The sequence below is a fragment of the Orcinus orca genome, chromosome 10, assembly GCF_937001465.1.
Source record: "Orcinus orca chromosome 10, mOrcOrc1.1, whole genome shotgun sequence".
In the NCBI taxonomy this organism is placed as follows: Eukaryota; Metazoa; Chordata; class Mammalia; order Artiodactyla; family Delphinidae; genus Orcinus; species Orcinus orca.
Window position 1 is genome coordinate 29,750,788 of NC_064568.1, and position 23,272 is coordinate 29,774,059.

Below are 23,272 nucleotides of genomic sequence, written 5' to 3' on the forward strand. Positions count from 1 at the left end.
AGAGCCAGTTCAAAGGCTCTGATGTCGTTCACTGTGCACAGCTGCACGCTTCACAGCACACACACAGGCAGATACAACGGGGCTCAGCCCCGGGGTCGATGACTATCGCCCACATTACCGAGAATTTGCAAGACCTGGGTTCTGTTATTTTCCCATCTTGCAGGTGATGACAAAACTGCGACTCACTCAGTGATTTAAGTGTTACTCTAAGGTAAACGGCGAGTAAGTGGTAGAGCTCAGACCTGAACCTAGTTCCACCCCGAAAGCCCTTCCCTTCGTCTCTCACCACCCACCTTTTGCTGGGAAGAGCCCGTGTGTCCAGCCAGCACCGCCACCCTAGCCCAGCCCCCCTGTACCTTCCAAATCATCTCTTCAGCCTCTTCACCTGCTCTACTGGCCTCGCCGGCCCTTCGGCGAGGACGTGCCTCCCCTGCTGGGCTTCCTCGCCATCCTGTTCATCACCCTCCAGCACCTGCCTCCCCAGCAGCAGACAGCCAGGCTGCAGTGGGCTGAGCTCGCACCCGCTGACTACCAGACCTGCCGACTCCTGCCCTCTTTTCTCCACCAGTCGACCGCGTGCCTACGTCACATGACCTTGAGCGTGGGCAGTGTGTTGCACGAATTTCATCTATTCCCATTTTGTCATGATTTTTCTCATCTTTGTGAGATTCACCTTTAAAATTTCAGGTTATCTTAAACTTTATATCTTAGCCTCAATGAGAAACAAGTATTACTTATTATTAGAAGTTAAGCATAAAAAAAAAAAAATGAAAGAAAAACAGTGCGGATGAATTCCAGCTCTGCATAGTTGCTTGCCTGTTGCTATCAGCCCTGAGGTTGCTGGTCATCCTTAGAGAGGTTGGCACCAAACCAAGGCTCTCCATTTGCCCTATTCAAAAGGATTAAAAGAGAATTACCTACAGAGGGATTCAGGGTAGATCAGCTAAAATGATCTTAAACAGGCCAACGATACCCATCTTTGGAAAACAGCAGTAGAGGTCAGAATCCAAAACCTGACCAAGCTGACTCCAGACCTGCTCCAGCCCCTAAGCTAGTTCTCCCCGTGTCTCTCCCCCGGCACAGGGAAAAGCACGCGGGAGGCCAGAGCGAGCTTCCCTGGGGATGCGAGGCCGCTGTCTGGTACCTAGATGAAGGACTCCAGGCAGGAAGCCCTGCACCACACCCCACAGGCACGCTCAGGCTCTGGGCCGATTGGATCTGTTTGCCATTCGTCTCCCTTAACAACCAGCGTACTGCCGAGAATGTACAGCCTCATGCCCAGAGATGCCCTATCTAGGAAACGGGACTGTAATAGGCAAAGAGCTGCTCTCTGCTGAATGCTTGGTAGGGGAGTACCTAGCAACCCCTCAGTAAGTAATCGACCTTGTTCTGTAGCTTCTTTATGCATAAACCCAGATTAATCCTCAGCATGGACAAGACTGCCAGAGGACCACAGAGATAAACATTCCCAAACTAGAAACCGTTTCCTCTGCCTCTTGAAGCCATCCTTTGTTTGGTTCCAGGAATTCAGCATTTGCCTTCTGCTTAGGTGAATTTATGCATTGCCTCCCCCTACTGGGCTGAGTTCCTGGGTAGGGGGTTTTGTGACGGCTCTTTTAGTGTATGTTATAAATCATATTAGATGACGGTGGATCTGCGTTTCTTATCTAACCTTGCATCCTTCCTGGAACATAGTATTTTTCTCTAGGTACTCAGTACTTGGGTTTGCTGCCGCTGCACACCCTTGTTTATTGTCACCTCCCGTCCCCACTCCCACCCCATGTTGTAATTGGGTGGGGTGTGTTGTTTGTAAAATATGCAAGCATCACCCCTAACTCTGATAGAAAGTCAGAGCAGAGCAGGTCTCCACACCCTGCTGTGTCAGCAGAGTTCGTTTGTAATTCATCAAACTCTCCTCTGTGCTTGCCATTACTTTATAGATAATTGGTTGCCTCTCATTTACTTATAACACAGCCGTGCACTTTCAAAGCAACTGAGTCAGCCCAAAACAGCATTATTAGTAGCTACAGATGTACTGTCAAGGCAAAATTTTGACACTAGAATTTTTGAAAAAATCACCATAATTTCAGCCACAGGACCACACATATCACAATCATGGATAGTCAAAGTGGACGAGAAAGGACAGGTCTACTTATTTAGCACACGTTCTGGTCACTGAATTGTACCTTTTGAAATCTACCCCAACAGCTGAGAAAAAAATCTCAGCCTTCTCCAAGAGGGTCTCCTCTCAGCTCAGCAGCCTCCAATGAGAAAGACCCAAGGAGCAGATCATAGTATTCATGTTTCCTCAGGGAAGAGGAAGAGTTAACTTCAGCTCCTTGGCCAATTCAGTCCTAAACCCACTAGGTAATCCCCATGGCGGGGTGTCTTCAATACCAAGGAAAGTGTTGGCCAGCACTCCTTCAGCCCGTCCCCAGATTGATACAAGGAAAGGTTTTCTTTAGCACGGAAGTGTCAGAGACGATCCCTTGCCCTTGTTTAAGGATACTGATACTTTAGTATGTTCTTAAGCTCTTTAGATAAAGGATGCATCATCGTAAACAAAGATATTTTCGTTTGCTTTTTCTTCCTCTCCTGCCCATGTTTCTACTGGATTACGCTGCCTCTTCCCTCCTTCTGTGTAGACTACGTTTACAGAACCAGATTTCAATAGCAAGGAATTAAAAACTCAGTTATTTGGATTAGCTAAATATAAATCAAGCCTCTATGGCCTAAATTGGGAATGGTAAACCACAGAATCATAGAGACTGGAGAAATAATCAAATCTAATGTCCCATTAAATGAGTTCTTTTATCATGGCCCGAAAGAAGAACCATTTAGTTATACTTTAAAAACCTCCCTTTATAAACATTCTTTTAGATAAGTCCACCCCCGTGGCTCCAAAATGGGCTTTTAGTTCTGTTTCATTATTTTTAAAATGCTTTACCAAGATCCAGCTTTCTCTAAAATGTCCCTAATAGTTCAGGCAAAAGATTTCCCAGGCCAGTAATGGTTAAAAGAAATCTACAGAACTGTTCTGCTGAGATTTCATTCGACTGGTGGGAGAAAGGACTAGTGTCCTGTAGGCAATTTTAACTCTTCTGAACCTTGGAAATACATGATCCATCAGCACGGAGTCTCCTTTTCGGAAAAGTGTAGTCCAAATCCCAAAAGTAAATTTTAGAAGTTTCAAGCTTGGGACTTCCCTGGTGGTCCAGTGGTTAAGAATCCGTCTTGCAATGCAGGGGACACCGGTTCGATCCCTGGTCAGGGAGCTAAGATCCCACATGCCTCAGGGCAACTAAGCCCGCGAGCCGCAGCTACAGAGCCCACACACTCTGGAGCCCGTGCGCCACAACCAGAGAGAAGCCCGTGCACTGCAGTGAAAGATCCCGCATGCCACAACTAAGACCCGACGCAGCCAAAAACTATTAATTAATTTTTTAAAAAGTTTCAAGCTTTCCTTGCATCTTGCAAAATGATGATAAAGCCTATCATCACCATCATCTTCATCCTCATCTCGTCTCCAGAAATGGATAATTTATCACATATCAACCCGCATACTCTCATACGGCAAAAACCTTCTAGAAATGTCTACCCACTGCCAAGACTCTTCTTTTTCTACTTGCTTCTCTCCACTCTTCCACTCGTCTCATTTTGTCTTTGTCTCTGCCAGAAAGGAAGGTGGGGGGAAAAGACCCTCCTAGAGGTCGTGGGCAGTTAATATGAAGAAAGGCTCTGAAAATTCACCTGAATAATCTTTGACTCATCATTTACTACTAGCTATGCAGTAGCCATGCAGTTCACTCCAGCCTATGCCTAACCTGTCCCTCAGCCACCTCGTATATAGTAAGTGCTCCATTATTCTGACACTCCAGGGGCATCAATCAGGTTATCATGTGGGCATGCAACCAGTCAGTTCAGGATACACTATCAAAAGCAGCTCTAAGTTGTGCTCCTTCTGGATTTAATACTTCTCTGAGGATCCAGAGGACACTGTAGTATCTTCTACTACCTCCAATTTATAACGAATGGTGGGCCATGGAGACTGCGAGGGCCCATCAGCTATGCCAACGTGGAGATGCGTTATGTTCCCTCTGATTTCTATTTTAAAGATAATAAACGATGGAGAGGTTTGAGTTATGAGAAATTAGTTCAAACGGTAATTAAAGAACAAAACCTGTAGGGCAGGCTGTTTCGAGACCACCAGAAAAGAAGTGTGGCTTCTGCTTCTAACAGACCAAATAATCTGAATCAACCTACCCACTGTGTTCAACTAGAAAAATTACACAAGAGTATAAGAAAACATCTGTTAAAGGTAAAAAGGTATCACGAGAGTACAGGGTCAAGATCCAAGAAAGGACAGAAATGCAGAGAGAGGAGCCCAGGATGAAGGGTTGCCTGTCCCCTGAAGGCATCGATGAGTCTTAGAGAGGCAGATGGAGCTAAAGCAATAAAAGCTGGGGTGCCAATGGCAGGGCCCTCTCTAAATCTCCCATACCTGGATGGGAATGTGAAGATCTGGGAAAGTGATGCCTTTGGAGAAAGAGTGAGCCAGATGTAAACCAGCCCTGGTATCAACTGCAGCCCAATTTCAAAACGTCTGGGCAGTTGAGAAAGTCTCAGTCCCAGAAATTGAAGTAAGGTGATTCTAAATTGCTAGTCCCATGGGGTTCCTGGAAGAAGCAAAGAAAAAAATAACCTCTGGAAGAAAATAAATCCATTCAAGATCTGAAATTATTTCTGTAAATAATTTTTTTTCAAATAGAATGCCCAATACGAGTGTGTATACATACACACGCAGACACACACTCTGCACAGTAATATGAGGAGACAAGTCAATATAAACAAGGTTAGAATCCCCAGACACAGCCATTAAAATAACTGTGTTTACTTTCTTTTGGGATAGAAAGGACCAGGTTGAAAAAAAAATTCAGCAGAAAGCCGGAATCTATTAAAAGTACAGAGATGATGTGAAAAAGAACCAAACAGAAATTCTATAACTGAAAAATACAGTAGCCCAATGAATGAAGTTAGCAGCATATTTTTTACAGGCAGAAAAAGCATCAGTGAACTTAAAGATGAGCCATATGAAAATATTCAGAATGAACCATGAAGAGATGAAAGGAGAGTGGGAAAAAGTATGAGAGGTCAGAAGATACAGAACATTCTGAGAACGTCTACTAGATACTTATGTACAGTTCCAAAATAGGGTTCTAGTGGAAGACATACTTAAAGAGACGATGGCTGCGAATTTTTCAAAACTGGCAAAAGTCATCAATCCAACTATTCGAGACCACACCAAACCCAGAGTGGGAGGTATAGAATACGCACCTAGGCACATCATGTAAAACTGCAGAAAATCAGATCCAAAGAGTAATTTGTTAGATTTAATAGTAAAAAGAAAAAAAAATAACTTACTTTCAAGGGAGTAATACGTAGACCAAAGACAACAACAGAAAAATCAAAGGACCATGGAATGACATCTCTAAAGAGCTGAAAAAAACAGCTGCCAGCCTAGATTCCATACCCAGTTCATATATCCTTATAGAATGAAGATGAAACAAACATATTTCCTGATGGAAGCTGAGAGGATTCACCACCAGCAGACTCATACAAAAGGGATTCTAAAGAAGGAGAAATCAAGTAGAAATTGGAAACAATTTTGAACTGAATGAAGAAGGCTAAAACTTGTGGATGCAACCAAAGGTGTGTTCAGAGGGTGATTTACTTTTAATTATGACTCATATGCATTTATTAGAAAAAAATTAAAGCTAAAAGGTAATATGCTAAACATCTTTGTGGACATTGCAGTCATTAAAAAGGAGAAGAGCATATAATGAATAATCTTAGACCAATAAGTTTGAAAATTGGGATTAAATTTATTTTTCTAGAAAAAAATGCAGTTTACCCAAACTGACACTAAGTGAAAAATATGAATAATTTGATAACTATTAAAGAACTCAAACCTGAATTAAAACCCTTCTCACAAAGAAAATGTCAGGCCCAGATAGCTTTACTGGTGAATTCTACCATACAATTAAGAAAGAAACAAGAATCTGAATAAGATTCTCAATAAGAATCTTATGACTGGGGCTTCCCTGCTGGCGCAGTGGTTGAGAGCCTGCCTGCCAATGCAGGGGACACGGGTTCGTGCCCCGGTCCGGGAAGATCCCACATGCCGCGAAGCGGCTGGGCCTATGAGCCATGGCCGCTGAGTCTGCGCGTCCAGAGCCTGTGCTCCACAACGGGAGAGGCCACAACAGTGAGAGGCCCACGTACAGCAAAAAAAAAAAAAAAACTGGTGGAACAAATTCTGCCAGAGAAAAGGAAAAAGAAAAACCTCTCCCACTTCTCAATTTGTTGTATGAGTTGCCTTACACATGCACCTGACAGGAACATAACAGAAAGGAAAAAGACAGACTAATTGCACATGGAAACACAGATGCCACCGTCTTTAAAGGATACCCTATAGGTAGACAGACAGATTAATTGCAATGTGTGTGCACGATCTATGAAAAGAATAACACATTAGACTAATCTTATGCCTTTCACCAGACTAATAAAGGATAAATGATAGGATCATCTCAGTAGATGCCAAAAAAAAGTTGATCAAATTCAACATCCAACTTCATAAGCGTAAAAGTTCTAGAAAAACTAGAGCTAGGAAGGAATCTGTACTTAAGGATGAAATGTTGAACACTATTCATCTGAGACTGCTATGAGGTAAGAATACGCACTATTAGCCCTGCTATTTCACAGTGTACCCAAGGTCCCAGGTAGTACAGTAAGGCAAGAACAATAAATAAAAGGATAGGAGGATTAGAAAGGAAGGAATAAAACTGTCATTATTGGTATACAATATGATGCATGCAGAAAACTCAAAAGAATCTACTGAGAGACAATTAAAATTAATCAGAAAGCTTAGCAAGGCCTCTGAATATAAGATCAACATATGCAAGTTTTGAATTTCTCGGCCATCGTCTTAGCTCAGGCTATCATAACAAAATACAATAGACTGGGTAGCTTAAATAACAGATAATTATTTCTTACATCTGGAGGCTAGAAGTCTAAGATAAGGGCGCCAACATGGTTGGGTTCTGGCGAGAGCCCTCTTCCCGGCCTGTAGCTGTCTACCTTCTCACTGTGTCCTCCTGTGGAGAAGAGAGAGTGAGCTTTAATCTCACTCTTCTTATAAGGACACTAGTCCCATTGTGGGGCCTCTACCCTCATGATCTCATCTAAACCTGTCTACCTCCTAAAGGCCATATCTCCAATTACTATCACATTGGGAGTTAGAGCTTCAATGTGTGAATTTGGGGGGCACACAAACCATCCATAAAACCACACAGGGTATGAAAAAATGTAAAGTTAGTTTCTATTAATATCAGAAATCAAATGCCTAGGAATAATTAAAGATATGCGAGCTTCTAGACAGAAAACTAAAATGTTATTAAGAGGCATTAAAGAAGAATTAAATAAATGGAGACATGAGTGACTCAGTTTTATAAAGACTCAAGTCTTCTCAGATTTACCTATAAATTTAATGCTACTCAGATTTACCTATAAATTTAGTGCTGTCTCACATTTACCTATAAATTTAATGCCGTAATTTTTGGTGGTGGTGGTGGGTTTTTTTTTTTGTAAAATTGGAAAAATTAGTTCTAAAACACTGATGGAAATATAGCCAGAGACGATTAAAAGAACAAGACAGAAGTATAGGAGGGCTTACTCTAAAGGATATTGACTTATTACAAGGCTACAAAAGTTAAGAGAGCATGGTGTTGGTACAAGGATAAATAGAGTGATGGAACAAACTAGAAAGCCCAGAAACAGATCCAGGCACATATGAACACTTGATATAAGATAAAAATGACATCACAGAACTATGGGGAAAGGAAAATCTTTTCAACGAATGGTTCTGGAAAAATTGGATATCCATGTAGAAAACTAATGAAACTATACCCTACCTCATACCATATGCAAAAGTCAGTTCCAGGTGGATTATAATTCAAAATCTGAAGTGCAAATTTAGAAGGGAATATAGGAGAATATTGTCATGGTCTTGCTATCGGGCAAGACTTTTTAAATAGGGCAGAAAGCATTATTATTAAAAAAGATTGATAAACTGGACTACATTCAAATTAGTTTTGTTTATCAAAGACACCATTAAGGGAGAGTAAGAGAGAAAAATGCAAGACACGGAGTGGGAGAAGCTATTTGCCACGTATACAACCAATGAAGGGCCAGTATCCAGAAGATAATATTTTTAAAGAAAAAGAAAAAAATGTATAAGCCAATTAGAGAAAGTCAACAGCCTAGTAGAAAATACAAAAAAGGATTTGAACACACCCATAAAAAATAGGTCTCAAAATGGCCAGTAATCCTTAGTCACCAGGGAAATGTATACGTTAAACACAATGAAATACCACTATAATACCCACCACAATAGTCAAAATTGTAAAAGACTGAAAATATCAAGTGTCTAAAGAATGCAGAACAACAGAAACACGAATACATACTGTGAGACTGCATTCGCATAAAGTTCAAAAACAGGCAAAACTAAATTATAGCGTTTAGAGATACATTCATCTACAGGGTAAAACTATAAAGGAAAGCAAGGAAGCAATCATCATAGAATCAGCCCAGTGGTTACCTTTGTGGAGGAGGCAAGGAGGAGCTTTCGACTGGGGAGGGGAGTGTGGAGTGAGAGGGTGGAAGGGCTGGCAATGTTCTGTTCTTTGTCATGGGTGGGTGGCAAGACACATTGGCTTTTTTTTTTTTTTTTTTTTTTTTTTTGCGGCACGCGGGCCTCTCACCATTGTGGCCTCTCCCGTTGCGGAGCACAGGCTCCGGATGCGCAGGCTCAGCGGCCATGGCTCACAGGCCCAGCCGCCCCGCGGCATGTGGGATCTTCCCGGACCGGGGCACGAACCCGTGTCCCCTGCAACGGCAGGCGGACTCTCAACCACTGTGCCACCAGGGAAGCCCGACACGTTGGCTTTGTATTAATTCTGTGAGCTCTATACACGCACGCACACACGCACTTTTCTGTATATGTTATATTTCACCGTAACAAGGACTAAAAATAAATCAGATAAATGAAAAATTTTAAGTTAAGGACAAAAGAAAAGGAAGGAAGAGATTGACTTTAATGTATGGTTTAATTGCTGGCTGGATATTCAATTATTCCAGGATAAGTTTAAACAGAAAAGAATAATTGCCGCATATGTTCTTCACAGACACTCCACTACTGAAATGGAGCAGGACCCTATGGTCCTTCCCCCATGTGTCCTCAGCCTGCCTTCTGTCTGTGAAAAAAACTTCAGCCGAAGAATAAGTTTAATCAGACAAGTGAGAAAATGCAGAAACAAAGGAAAACAGTCAAACAGGACAAAACAGTAATAGTTCAGTTAGTAAACAAAGCCAAGAACCTTTAGTTCCTCCTCAAGGGCTATAGATAATATTCACAGCCGTGTCCTGTCAGCTGTCTTGTAGATACTGAAACCCCCAGGAGGTGGGAGAAGTCAACTACATGATGACTAGACTGTAGCCATGTTAGAAGCTGCCATAATTCCGAGAATTGGCCTCAAGGAAGTGGGAACAAACCGACGCTGGAACTGAAGATTAACTGTACCTAAAACAGTCAAGATGACACTGGTCAGACCACCCCGTGACCAGTCTCAAGATGACTGTCGGAGCTGACTGTGCTGTTTCTGCATGCAGCCCCTTCCCCCTCAGCCTGTAGAAGCTCTTGCCCACTGGTAATGGCGCGTGGGGCGGGGGGAGTTGGCCTTTGGACAGGAGTCCGCCTCCATCCCCCCCTCCCCCCCACTCCCACTCGCCGGCATCCAAATTAAAGCAAACTTTCCTTTCCACCAACCTTGCCTCTTTATTGGCTTTTGAGTGGCGAGCAGCCAGACCCCCACTGTCAGTTACACTGTTACATCAGAAAGTCGATTCTCCTCGTCTTGGCCATCCTCCCCGACTTTAAGGGACCACGCTGGCCTAGAAGATCATTATTTCAGGAACTGAGAAGGGGAAACCACCACAGAGGATGCTTCATTATTAATGATTCTTAAGGATACCACTTATGGAGATCTCATTATGGGCAAGTTATACCAAGCACTTCGCAGCCTTTATTTCAGTTCACCCCCACAACAACCCTCTAGTATTGTCCCAATGTTCACATGTGGAAACTAGGCCTACAGTCGCTATAGGACTTTCCCAAGGACTCTCAGGTTATACGTGGAGAGTCTGGGCAACCCAGGCAGTCTGACTCTGCAGCCCACACTTAACTTTACACTAAAACTGGTGGGTCTCTGTATAGAAATGGCCTCCTCTGCTTAAATCCTAGCTAACTAAAGACAAGAGTTGTACAATGAAGCTGAGGTGCAAGATAGAGCTTACTCTTGCTTCCTCACTAACTTCAGGAAAAGTACCGGTATTTGGTGATTTCTGTGCTGGGGGCTTTGCACAGGTCACTTTATCCAATCATCACAACCACTCTGCCAAAGAGACGGTGCTGTCCTGTTTCCCTATGCAGCATCGGCTGTGGGCTGAATATTTGCCTGAAAACTAAAACTGCATTTGATGAAGAGGAGTGAATCACAGCTAATCCACCGTGGACCGTAAGGCATAAGATATTGCATTCCTGGAATCAGTGAGGACTCCCAAGGGCTCCATTCAAAACCTTTCAGTTAGGGTTTCCTTTAGAGATAGGGAGTTTTCACCAAAAGTCTGTAATTAGCCCTTGGATTTCAAAACATTTAGAAAACAGTTGAGAGAGTCAAACAGAAAATAGGATGCGTGTAGCAGACATGGGACTTTGGAACTGCCAACCTCTTCCAAAACCACAGTTGTAAACATGTGACTCCAGCTTGGCCAGTTAGAGAGCTTCTCTACCGTTTGGTGTATGGACATAGAGAGAGAAGTCCTAGAAGGGGTGATATAGACTAGACTTGAGGCTACTGGCACGCATCCTGCTTATATTTGGAGAAGTCTGATGCAGGACAATCCCCCAGAGGAAAGGGAGACAAAAGATAAAGGGAGGAGAAGAACTGTCTACAGCCACCCCATCCTTCATAGTTAAAAGGTCGAAAAGGCACTTTTCTCTGGAGGCTCATTTGAAATGGGGTTTCCTTAGGTAGCATCAAGAGTCGTGGCTACAACATGGGCCCAGATCGCTTGCCTCCTAGAGGACCTCTTTAACCTTGAGGTTCTAGAACTCAACCACCAACTCTTTGTTGAGGTCCCACTTGGAGCCCAACACTGTCTGAGGCACAGTAGGTGAAGCGCATCCCTGCCCCAGAGATGCTGATGAATCGAAGCAACACGACTGATTTAAGAACAAGCAAGCGTGTAACAGCATTCTGCGCAAGTCGGCAGTACAGTGTCAATCCTACCTGTGGCCAAATCGATTTCTCTACCTTATCCCACCATAAAGTAGTTGACTTTGTGTCAGTTGTGTCTACCACCCCATGCCCACAGACAATTACATGCCCTCCAAGAGCCAGCCCCCCGGTCTAGGGTTAGCCAGTCAATTTTAATGCACATTTAAGAGATTTTTCGAAGTGTGCGAGTCCTCGCGTAAGATGATAGATCACGTAATAATTAAAGCATTAGAAGAGCCCAACTGAGGATTCTCTTTCCACCAGCAGATATCTTTAGGTCAAGAAGGGCTATAAAAACCGGCACATCATTTTCATTCCTTTAAGACAGGCAGAAAATGGCCTTGAATGTAATTAGATGTTCTTAGCAATTTTCCTCTAAAGCTCCATATCGTGTTCCAGTGAGGCTCCAAACAAGGTAAGAAGTGTGGGCATTCTGAGCTGCAAGCTGATGGGGTGGTATTGTTTTGAAGAAGTGAAAGCCCATGATATTGCATGAAGCATTTTTTAATTAGAAATAAGCCAGAGTCATAGATAGTTATGGGAAAGGGAAGCTTTGTAACAGGGCTTCCCTTAGAACTCTGCCCCCTCTCTTTATCTCTCTGGTGACTCCCGCAGATTCCAGAGTTATCCATTTGGAAAATGCTCAAGGCAGTGAATCAGCATTTATCTGTGACACCCCTATCAAGGGTTTGCTTTATACTCTCCTTTCAATGATCTGTTGTCTATCTGAGCAGGGTTTTTTTTTTCTCTTTTTTTTCTTTTTAAGTTTGACGATCTTGTTTGTGGTTAATTTTTATTTCTTTAATCCTTCAAAAGAATGACACTCAATGGAAATGAAAAGTAGTGCAAAAGTTTAAAAGAGAATTATTTCCAATAAAACCTAAGAACTCCCCTCATTCTGGGTAAGGTTTCATGATGCTGCAGTTAAAAATATAGCTTCTTTATATAGAATATCTTATGTCAACTGTTGACCTGACTCTTAAAATACCCATCTATACCCTCAAACTCACCCGAGGTCATACAAAAGAATGAACATATTAAAATAGGAAATATGTTAAGTTTATGATCCTTTTAAATGGGACATCAGATCATGTCCCTCCCCTATACTTTGTAAAGCCAACCAGGACCTAATCACAGGAGGCCTTGTAGGCCACAGAGAAGGACTCCGGGTAGGATCCAGTCTCATCTCCCCTGACTCTGCCCCACACTCTTGCCTCCAGCTTTCCTGCTCCCTGGCAGTTACTAGATTATATCAGACAAGCTCCCGCCTCTGGGCCCTGGCATTTTTTGTCCCTCCTGCCTGGAATTCTCTCCTTTCCTCCCTCCATTCTGTATTTGACTGAAATGTCATCTTCTCAGAAGGGCCTTCCCCAAGTTCCCAACCTAAAATAGAGCCCCGTTTCCTCCTATCCCTTAAACTTGCCTTACTTTTCTGCATAGGGCTCACGATCACCTGTCATCATATTATAGACTTATTTGTTTGTCTGTACCTTCCACTAGCAAGTAAGTGTCCGAGGACAGGGCCATTGTCTTTGGAACTTAGAACAGTGCCTGGCATCTCAGGGGTGCTCAAAAACACCGAGTGAATGAATGAGTGACAAAATTTCTTTAGAATCTAGACCTTTCTCTGGGCCAGGTACTATACTAAATGCTTCACTTGTGTCATCTTTAGGCCTCATGACAACTCTATGATGTAGATGCTACTATTTTCCTGATATGTAGATGATGGAACTGAGGCACAGGTGGGCAAAGTAAATTGACCAAGGTTGCACAGCTAACAGGTCACATGCCTAACTTGAGCCCAGAGCCCATGCTCTTAAATATTAAGTCAACCCTTTAGATACGCCCAGGGGTCCCCCACCCCCAGAGAAGCTTCACTGTGTGCTCTCCCCAGAGCCTGCACCCCAGGATACTGTCTTAGAGCAGTGCCGTCCAATAGCAACAGAATGTGAGCTACACATGTCCTGTTACATTTTCCAGAAGCCACGTTAAGGACAGATTAATGTTAATAATATGTTATATTTACCCAATATATCCAAATTTAATCATATCTTTATAGTATGAAAAATTCCTCATATAAAAATTATACAAATATAAAAAAATAATGTGATATTTTAAATTCTTTGCTTAGAGTAAGTCTTTGAAGGCCGGTAGATATTTTATACTTTCCGCCCATCTCCATTCAGACTAGCCACGTTTTTCAGTGCTCATTCACCATGTGTGGGTGGTAGCTACTATGCTGGACATTGCACCTGTGAAAAGGGGTTGAGCTCTGGAGTTAAGGAGATCTGGTTCCAATCCTGCACTTACTGTGTGACTTTTTCCCAGCTGTTAAACTGGGGTTCTGATATCTACGCCATGGGACTGAAGTGAAGATTAAATGAGTTTTCCATAAGTAAGGCTGCACACACCTAGCACAGGAGCTGGCCAATCGATGCTCTGGACGGATGGCTTTCCCTCCCACCCAGAAAAGAGAAGCTTCTGAGCACAGCCTTCAGGGCCTCTCTCCTCACTCCAGTTGAGCCCTTTGAGCCAGTGCCTCTGCTTCCACTGTCTGCCAGGGGTGGGGAGGTCTCCAGTGGGAGGGACAGAGTGGGGCGGGGGGGGGCCCTGGCTTGAGGCCTTCTCCCCTGGACCATCCACCTGAGCTCTGGAGAATAGGTGAGCCTCCTAGCCCCCTTGCAGGGCACTCTTATAGGGCTCTGCATTTCCCCAGGGGTCTCTTCCTGGACAAAATAACCCTTAAATCCCCAAGGTGAGCAATCAGCTATCTCTCCTATCAGCGGAAGAGAAAGTTTCCATCTCCCTATGGAGAAAAATCCGAGACTCTGAGCATCTTTGGGCTGGAAGGGGGTTTAAAGAGCCATTACTTCAACCTGTGGTTTTACAAAGGAAGAAACTGTGGTCTAGAGAGCAGATACGACTTGCTCAGGCACACACAGTGATGGTACAGGCTTAAAACTAGACCCTTTGCATTGACAGTCTATCTGGACACATGTAGGGATGGAGCCATAGAGATTTCCCTATATGGGCAGCTGACACCTCTCTACGGGATACGTTCATCTTTGTCTTTTCACAATCTGCATTTCATTCTCAGCACTAGAAACTCGGGAGAAGCAGGGTAGTGTGAAATAGGCACTATTCCCAGTAGCCTTCAACTGTGTTTTCTTGCCAGTTTTCTACCCTTGATCTTTTGGTGCCACGTAGAACTTAAACGTAATTCACGTTAGCCTATTTGTGAGTAACTGAAGTAAACCATAACTTATTTGACCATCAGTTTCATAGCATTAAAATACAACATTAAAGATGTCATCTCTGTTTTTGATGAGAGGCTCTGCTTCAGGTAACAGACTTTTATCCATTAGCCTAAGGATTTTTCTGGATTGTAATCTCAGCTTACATACAAGGCAAACGGAACACAGTTCTATCAACTTCAGTGCCTTTTAAATGGCGGAAAGGAAAAGACATAATGACCCCATTAGGCTGTTAAACGTGCTGAACCCCGACAAATTCTCACCGTCACGATCCTTGAGGATTTGTCTATAATCTCTCAGCAAATATACCTTTTATTCAACTACAGAGTTGTAGATACTCCAGACACACGTGCCATTAATTAAATAACACACTCAGCAAACTCTCAGAACCATTAATTATCAAAGGTAGCCTGTTCCACGCTTGGCTCGAAAATTCTATTATAACAGGAGAGCACAACTAGAGCGAAGGAATATGCTGGAGGAAGGTCACCCTCAAAAGCACGATAAGAAGAAGCTGCCAGACAAAGCAAATGACAAAGCACGCAGGCCTCTTAGCTCTTCCTTTGCCCCTTGGAGGATTTGAAGGAAGGGAAAGTGTTTCACATTGTAGGGACTTTCTTTCTCAAAATTAGTTTCGTTTGTGGAAGACGGAAGGAAATATGAAGTAATCCTTTTTCATTTCCACTGAGTCTTGGGGAAAAGTAATATCAGCTAAAGATTTAGAGACAAATAAAGGCTGTTCTTCATCAACTCCGTCAGAACGAGGAAGCCATTTAGGGAGGGTCTTTGCGAGGCACAGATACAGGGACGTGAATGTCCATGGACCAAACAGGGAAGACAGAAGCCTTACTGCCTTCCAGTGGGACACGAGAACATGCCCACGAGCAGCACGAGCTGCCTAGGGGTGGGTTTGCTCTGCTTCGTCTCCCTCCCGACACCTAGCCTCAAAGCTCGTGTAGCTGCATTTCCCAGGACACGAGGGGATGCCGGGCTGCGTAAGTCACTCACAGCCACAAGCGCTGGCATCATGGGGTGTTGGTTTCTGCTGTATAATAAAGTGAATCAGCTACACATGTACATACGTTCCCATATCCCCTCCCTCTTGTGTCTCCCTCCCACCCTCCCTATCCCACCCCTCTAGGTGGACACAAAGCACCGAGTTGATCTCCCTGTGCTATGCAGCTGCTTCCCACTAGCTATCTGTTTCACATTTGGTAGTGTATATATGTCCATGCCACTCTCTCACTTCGTCCCAGCTTACCCTTCCCCCTCCCCGTGTCCTCAAGCCCATTCTCTAGTAGGTCTGCATCTTTATTCCCGTCTTACCCCTAGGTTCTTCATGACATTTTTTTTTCTTAGATTCCATATATATGTGTTAGCATACCGTATTTGTCTTTCTCTTTCTGACTGACTTCACTCTGTATGACAGACTCTAGGTCCATCCACCTCACTACAGATAACTCAGTTTCGTTTCTTTTTATGGCTGAGTAATATTCTTTGTGTTTGATTTATCCCTTCAAAGAGAAGAGTGACAATGCTGAGTCTGTGGCCACTCCATAAAGGACAGCCCCGGGCTGAGCCCTGACCCCGCCTCAGGGCAGAGGTCTGCATCCCCCCTCCTGAGGGGGGCTGGCCACATGGTGCCCGGAACCCCGCTCAAGGTGACAAATGCGGAGGATTGGGAAACAGACCCTGTTTAAAGGGGAGTTAAGTACCACCCTCTCATAGTAGGAAGTTGTGTTATTGATCCGCAGGTGTAACCAGCCACAGAGGAACCGTTTTGAGTGAGAAAAAGTGCTGGGAAGTTGCCCTGCTCTCTTGAGTCCATCCTCACATCACTGGGTTTCTGGCCACTGCCCTTGGGGAAGGGTAACCCCTTCCTGGCTGTAAATGGATGGATAATTGCATCGCCTCGGTTCATAGTCAGAGTGGCTCTCTGATCCTTCCCATTTCTTCTCCCCCAGCTTCTTTTTTTACCCACGTACTGTAAGAGATGGCCATCAGCAGCTTTTGTGGTCCAATTTCTGAGACCAGTTTATTAAGAAAAAACTGAAAAGCAGGGGTCAGAGGTGCCTGCCCTTAGAAAATGGCTCACCTTGCTTTTGCTGTGAGCAAAATGACTTTCCACGGCTGTCTGCCTGTATCTGGAGCCTGCTACAAACCAAGAATTACTTTTTTTAAAAAAAAGAGCTATTACAGAGGAATTTTATGTTAGGGTCTCACAGCTTTGTTTTGTGGGCGAGTGTAGTTACTCTGTTTTAAAACCATTTCTGTGTCAGCTTTGGGATGGAGGCAAAACAAGTTAATTTATTCATCCTTGCGGGCAAGAGGCACTACCTTTGATGGACAATACTTGTCCCGTACGTGTGGCTCTGCTAAGAGGGCAGAGGACAGACAGCCTTAGTAGAAGTTGAATATTTGCCACTGAAGGCTCCTGAAACCTGTCTCCAGCAACTGAATTGCTTTGGGCCTTTGGAGCATTTTCCTGGGAACACACTCTGGAATTGAATGAAGAGAGAGACAAGCTTGGAGGCTTCACCTTCACACTTAATAATTCCCTGCCAGCCCAGGCCACGCTCCAGATGGTTAGATCAGAATCTCTAGGGCTGGGGTGAAGGCTTGGTATTGTTTAGACCTCCCCAGGGGGTCTAAACCACAAAGTAGGTGAGAGACACTACTTTAAAGAAACAGGAAGGCAGATTGTGTTTTTATGGTCCCCAAAGTTCCTCTGACACTCTACCAAGGTAGATTACCTGGGGTCAGCTCCCACCCAGGTTCATCTTTAGAAAGAGAGACAGTGATCTGTTTTCTTAGCTTCAAGACAGAAGGGTCCTCCTCCCCTGGGCCTCTAGGATGGAGTAGGGACAGGGTTAATAAGGAAGAGTCTCCTTCATTGACACAGTAAGAAGAGGTTCCCTTGAATATACGCAGAGGGTGGTTGGAACTGTTGGAAACAGAGGACTCTGCCTGATGGAAGCCAGATGATGCCCGCATGTTTAAGGTAACATTGGTGGTTCAGTTCAGACCCCGGCTGGGATCCCCTGGCCCCCTGCTTTTACCCTGTACTTACTCAGGCAGGACAACAAACTGCAAATCGACTCCAAAGACTTTCCTGAAGGTTTCGGGGAGAGATGGGCAAAAGGATTACAGCCTACACAGCAGATCTTACTCAAAACTTACTTACATATATATGCGTTAGCATACGGTATTTGTTTTTCTCTTTCTGACTTACTTCACTCTGTATGACAGACTCTAGGTCCATCCACCTCACTACAAATAACTCAATTTCGTTTCTTTTTATGGCTGAGTAATATTCCATTGTATATATGTGCCACATCTTCTTTATCCATTCATCCGATGATGGACGCTTATGTTGCTTCCATGTCCTGGCTATTGTAAATAGAGCTGCAATAACTAACACACCATTGTAAAGCAATTATACTCCAATGAAGATGTTAAAAAACAAAACAAAACAAAACTTACTTACATCTTCTCCATCAGACTGTTTTATTTTCCTTCCTAATTCAAAGCTCCCCTCTCCAAAAATCTCTTCTACCCTGCAGAGCCACGGGGCCTCCCTTCTGTCTCCATTTCCTGCTCTGTAAAGCCAGCCCTGCTCTGAGCTTCGTGATGCCACCTGTTCCTCCTCCAGCGTGGCCTTGCAGGGGGAGGGGACAGTCCCAGCTCATCTTCACTGTGTTCCTCAGGAACACAGAAATACTTGAAAAGCACGTGTTCAGGGGGATCAGTCAAACCTCAGACATTCTGGGCTTCTGTCCTCAGAACCCCAAAAGCCCACATTTTCTGGACTGCTCACCTGGCACCCGATTATCTACTGCCTTGCCTCACCCTGTGCGATGGGTTTCCCCAAATGGGCTGGAAGCACCTCGAGGATCTCATTATTCTGCACCCTCCTTAGAGCCTTATTCATGCTTCAGTAAATACATTTGTTGATACGCCCACATGGCATTGAAAACACCACTGCCTAAAGGTGAGATCAGAGGGAAGTGGGGACATGAAGGGCACGTGGTACATGTAGTCCAACCAGAAGATGGCAAGGTGAGTCCGTTGCCCAGATGTGCCCTCGTGGATAATGAGGCCGAATCTCCGGCCTTGTAGCTGAGCCCTGACTTTCACTTGCTTTGACGCTCGTGGGCCTCTGCTGCCTGGTGGCCTCTGCCTTGCCGTGCAACACAGAGAGTAAGCGGTGATGAGGATAGCAGCAGAGGCTCACACTGGTGGGTCCTTCTGATGCGGTAGGCACGGCTCTGAGTGCTTTACGTGTGTTCACCCACTCAGTCCTTCCCGCAGCCCCAACCTTGCACGTCTTACGTCACACACACACACACACACACACACACACACACACACAGCCAGTAAATGACAAGGCTGGGCTTCCGCCCCAAGTCTCAAAGTCCAACATGTTCACTCGCTGTGCTCTGGCAATGAAAAGCTTCCAGGCTAGTTGGAGAGAAGGAACTGCTGAAGACAGAGCCTTAAGTAGCCAGGCGGACGGCTTGAATGCCAAGGCCGTGTGAGGCATGCTTTGCAGAAGCGTCAGAAGCAGACTGACAGAAGGCCTGCTCAGGAATGGACGCACAGGCATCCAGGGAGATTCAGAAATGACAGGGCTGGTGTCGGGAAGGGCGGGTGAAGGAAATAACACAGGGCCGCGGCGTTTAAAAGACCAAAAATAAAACCGAGGGAAACTTCTCCTAGGACATAAATCTGCCCTCGACAGGTGAGGCGGAGGAAAAGAAAGGGCACATCCATTTTCAGGCCTGCACAGGTGCCTCTGACTCAGAGTCAATAATCGTTCAAGGACACGGGCAATGATGAATGAGCGGGAGATGACGCACGTGTGCAAAGCAAGATGGGTGGTGCCGGGAACAGCAGGGAAAGATCCCAGCATCACACAGGAATGAGACAGGCCCCCTTCTGCAGGGGGTTGGGGGGGATGCAGATTGACTGGTACCCACCCCCTACTTTCCACGCCACACTTACAGACATCAGTGGACCTGGGGAGGCGGGGAGGCGGGGAGGGCATCCTGAACCGAAGTGTGAAGGCTGAAGCAGAAGTGAGTTGGTTTCTGTGTTCGGGATCCTGGAAGGGAGCAGATGTAATTCCAAAGGGATGCCCTGCCTGCCCTTTGCTCTCTGGCCTTCTTACGAACTTACAGAAAAAGTATAGCGCTAGACTCACTAAAAACTCACTGCATGAGCCAGAGGCTGAAGTGTGTGCCCGTGTGTCCTCACCCAGTGGGGTTGAATGGGCCCGTATTGAGGTATTGAGCATATCCTTGAACTACACACGGGAACGAGCAGGAAGCTGGGTCTTTGCACCTTGGCCTCCCAGGTGTGTGTCCACAGTGTTGCACTCAAAGCCATAAATAGCGAACAGTAAGTGAAAAGCCATGTAAATCTTCACTGAAGTCTCTGGAAAACCCTGAAGGAAAGTCCATTTGTGCTTCTCCACAGTGGTTCTCAAAATCTCTTCATATATCACACCGATGGTAGCTGCCCCTAATATCTCCTAAGAGCCCTTTCTTTCAACCTCCCCCAAATTGTATGAAATCTAACCTGTAAAATTCTGCTCTTTCGCCCCCTCCTATTTAATTTTCCCTTTCCTGGAATGGTCTGCCCTTGGAATGTCCCCCAAGCAAGTTAGCCCCGGCTAATCCAGCTCCTGACCACACCCACGTTACTAATCCCAGTGAGTAAGGCCCAGAAGCCAAGTATCCGACAGCTTCTCCTTTGGGGTAAAGAGAGGGTATCAGAGCTATGAAATACATTTCTATGAGCTAAGAATTATCTTTTTTTTTTTTTCCGCAAATAAGATTAAAGGGCTTCCCCCACTTTCCTATTTTATAAGTAGAAATCCTTTGTTTTAGGCCTGGCCTAAATCCTTCAGGTAACTTGGCCTTGAAGCAAAGCTGATTCTGCTTGCTACATACTAGCTCAAGAATTCCCCCGATCCAGCGGCGGGTGCCTCAGACTATGATCGTAGGGACGCTTGTTAACAAGCACAGATTCTTGGCCTTCTCTCCACACCGGCTAATTCAGAACGTGGAGGACAGGCTGGAGAAATCTGTGTTTTTCTTACAAGCTTGCCAGGTACTTCTGATAATGTCTATATTTGAGAATCTATTCTTATCTAATTCAAGGTCTGAATTGGCTTCATTTTGTATATAAGACTTGCGTCCTTAAAGCAGATTAAGAGACCATGCGGTTGACCTCTGGGGCCTAGGCTGTGGGCAGAAGCCACAGAACAGGTGGAGATCCAGGGAGTACGGGCATCTGCAGGGCTGGAATCCACCTATGTCACGCCACCGGCCCACATCTATATGGCTTCGTGTAACGTGTTAATGGCAATCTAAGAGATCGGCAGTAAGCAAATTTACATTTTGTTTATTGCCATGGTTCAAAAAAAATGCTGTTTGTTCTAACTAAATGTCTGGTTTATGTTCTGTCATTTCCAGGCACCAAAGGAACTCAAACAAGTCCCAAGGCATAAGGAAATGGGGCTCGTGCTTTAGGACCCTGCGGCACTGAAACTGAAGCTAAGCAGACTTTATTACATCCTACAATTCGACAGCCTTTTGCAAAGCATCTTATTATGCTTGTGGAAGCAATTGGGGTTATGTTTCAATCACAATGACTGACAGGCTGCCTTCAAAACAACGGCACCCGTGGCCCTTCCACACTTCGTTGGCTATGTACTTAGAATAGAACCTTTTCTAAGTTGTCCCTTGGCCTGGATGGAAATAAAATGATAGTTAAAATATTTAGCTTGCATGTTGGCTAACTTAAAAATTGACATTTGGGGTCCTCTGAAAGGCACGACTGAGGATAGATCAAATCTCCTGTGCTTCCTGTTAACCAAAGGTTTGTTAAGGCTGAGAGAAGATTTACAGAGTTTCCTTCGTGGTAGGTAAGATAATAGAGTAAGAAATGTCCACCTTTTCCTCAGTTATATTCTCCTCCTGCCTTGGGTGCAGAGAGGCAGATCTGAAAGAGCTTAAGATGGCAAAATTAGCTTCAGGAAACTAATAAACATGTAATATGCTGGCTAGTCACCGTTCTGGGCTGCTGGAGTGGTAAGAATGTAAGGAAAAGAATGGGGCAGCTCTCAAAATTGGTTGAGGAAACATGCCCCTTGCCCGTAACGGTCAATTTCTTTAAGGAAGGATGACAGAAGTAGGCTCTTTCTTTCCTCTAGTAGATTAATAAAACAGGGGATTCGAGTTTATAGAGGAAAAAGTAAAACACGCCAAGAGCACTGCTACAAAGAGCCCAGAGCAGGACTTCTCCTTTTCACAAAAAGCCTCCTTGAGAATCTCTGTTGGCTTATGAGCTACTCCCTGACCCCAGCACCATCTCCAGCATATGGTGTGTTAGTTTCCTGTGACTGCTGTAACAAGTCACCACAAACTAGGTGGCTTAAAACAACAGAAATGTGTCCTCTCCCGCTTCTGGAGGCCAGACGTCCACAATCCTGCCAGGCTGGGCTCCCTGCAGAGGCTCTGGGGGGAATCTCTCCTCGCTGCTGGTGGCTCCTGGCAGTCCTGGAGTCCTTTAGCCTCACCCTAATCTCGGCCTCTCGCTTCACACTCCTCCTTTTCTCTCTGTGTGTCTCTCCTCTGTGCATCCCTTACAAGGACACTTGTTATTGGATTTAGGGCCCAATCAGATAATCCACATCCAAGATACCATTTACCGATTCTAGGGATTTGACGTGGACATAGTTTTTACGGAGGGGCCACCATTCAACCCACTGCTTTGACTGTTTTTCCGATACAGGATATGCCAGCAGACTGAGCGTGACTGAACTGCATCTGGTTTCCAGTCTTCTTGTGTGTCCTTGCCAAAGCCTGAATTATTCATTGTTTGCAATGCCTTCTTGAGACCCTTCCGGTTCCCAAGGCTAGCTGAAAGTAAAAAGCACTGCAATCTGAACTGGATGTGTTCAGAAGATAAAATGCCAGTGAGGGAAGGTGGCAAATACTGGTAATTCCCCCCAGCTCAAGGGTTGCCGATTTATGGTCCAAAGAAGAGCCCTAAAAATACCAATTTCTTTTTATCCCCAGCAGGTCAAAGACTGATTCCAGCTCGGTTTCAATAGCAAATGTCACCAGAAGCCCTGGCCCCTGCCTTCAGGGCTAATTCCACATTTCACTCATTGGCTTTTGGTCAAAGAAGTAAATAAACAGTCGCTGATGAGACAGTTAGCTGAGTCATACTGGAAGCCTACTTGCAGTTTTGTCTTCCGTTGTGCAATTAAAACCCTACAGGAGCCTCATTTCTGCCTGTCCTCCCATGGATCTCCTCAGTTCAGTGTCCTCCTGTAACCCTGCCACGGTTGGGAGGCTGTGGAGGCCCCGGGTGAGAAGGGCAGCCCTCAAGCTTGACCTCCAAGCCAGCCCCAGGAGCCCAAGCTTAGCTGGAAGGCACAATAACCCAACAGGGACTGTTTACAGTGCCTTTTAAGAGGTGTTTCAAGAACTAACAAAGCCTACCGATACTAATAGGGAAAAACCGACTATGACTCTCCAAAAGGCAATGGAGAACAACGCTTAGGTCAGAACAGTGTCCCTGGCGGTAGCCTTCTTTTTCTCTCTGATTTCT

The 23,272-nt window shown here is 44.8% G+C and overlaps 1 protein-coding gene across 14 annotated transcripts in view; it reads left to right on the plus strand.

The window, feature by feature from the left end:
• Positions 1-22,152, plus strand: part of FHIT (fragile histidine triad diadenosine triphosphatase) — a 1,448,428-nt gene extending 1,426,276 nt beyond the window's left edge. For 10 of the 14 annotated variants that reach the window (XM_049715372.1, XM_049715376.1, XM_049715374.1 and 7 more), the window contains one exon: positions 21,127-22,131. Coding sequence is in view for 1 of the 14 variants with exons in the window: in XM_049715384.1 (XP_049571341.1) it covers positions 21,127-21,183 (57 nt within the window). In the remaining 13 variants the exon portion in view is untranslated. Of the gene's footprint in view, positions 1-21,126 lie in introns of all 14 variants that reach the window. The other 4 variants (XM_049715382.1, XM_049715384.1, XM_049715385.1 and 1 more) reach the window with 4 other exon arrangements.
• The last annotated feature ends 1,120 nt before the right edge of the window (positions 22,153-23,272 follow it).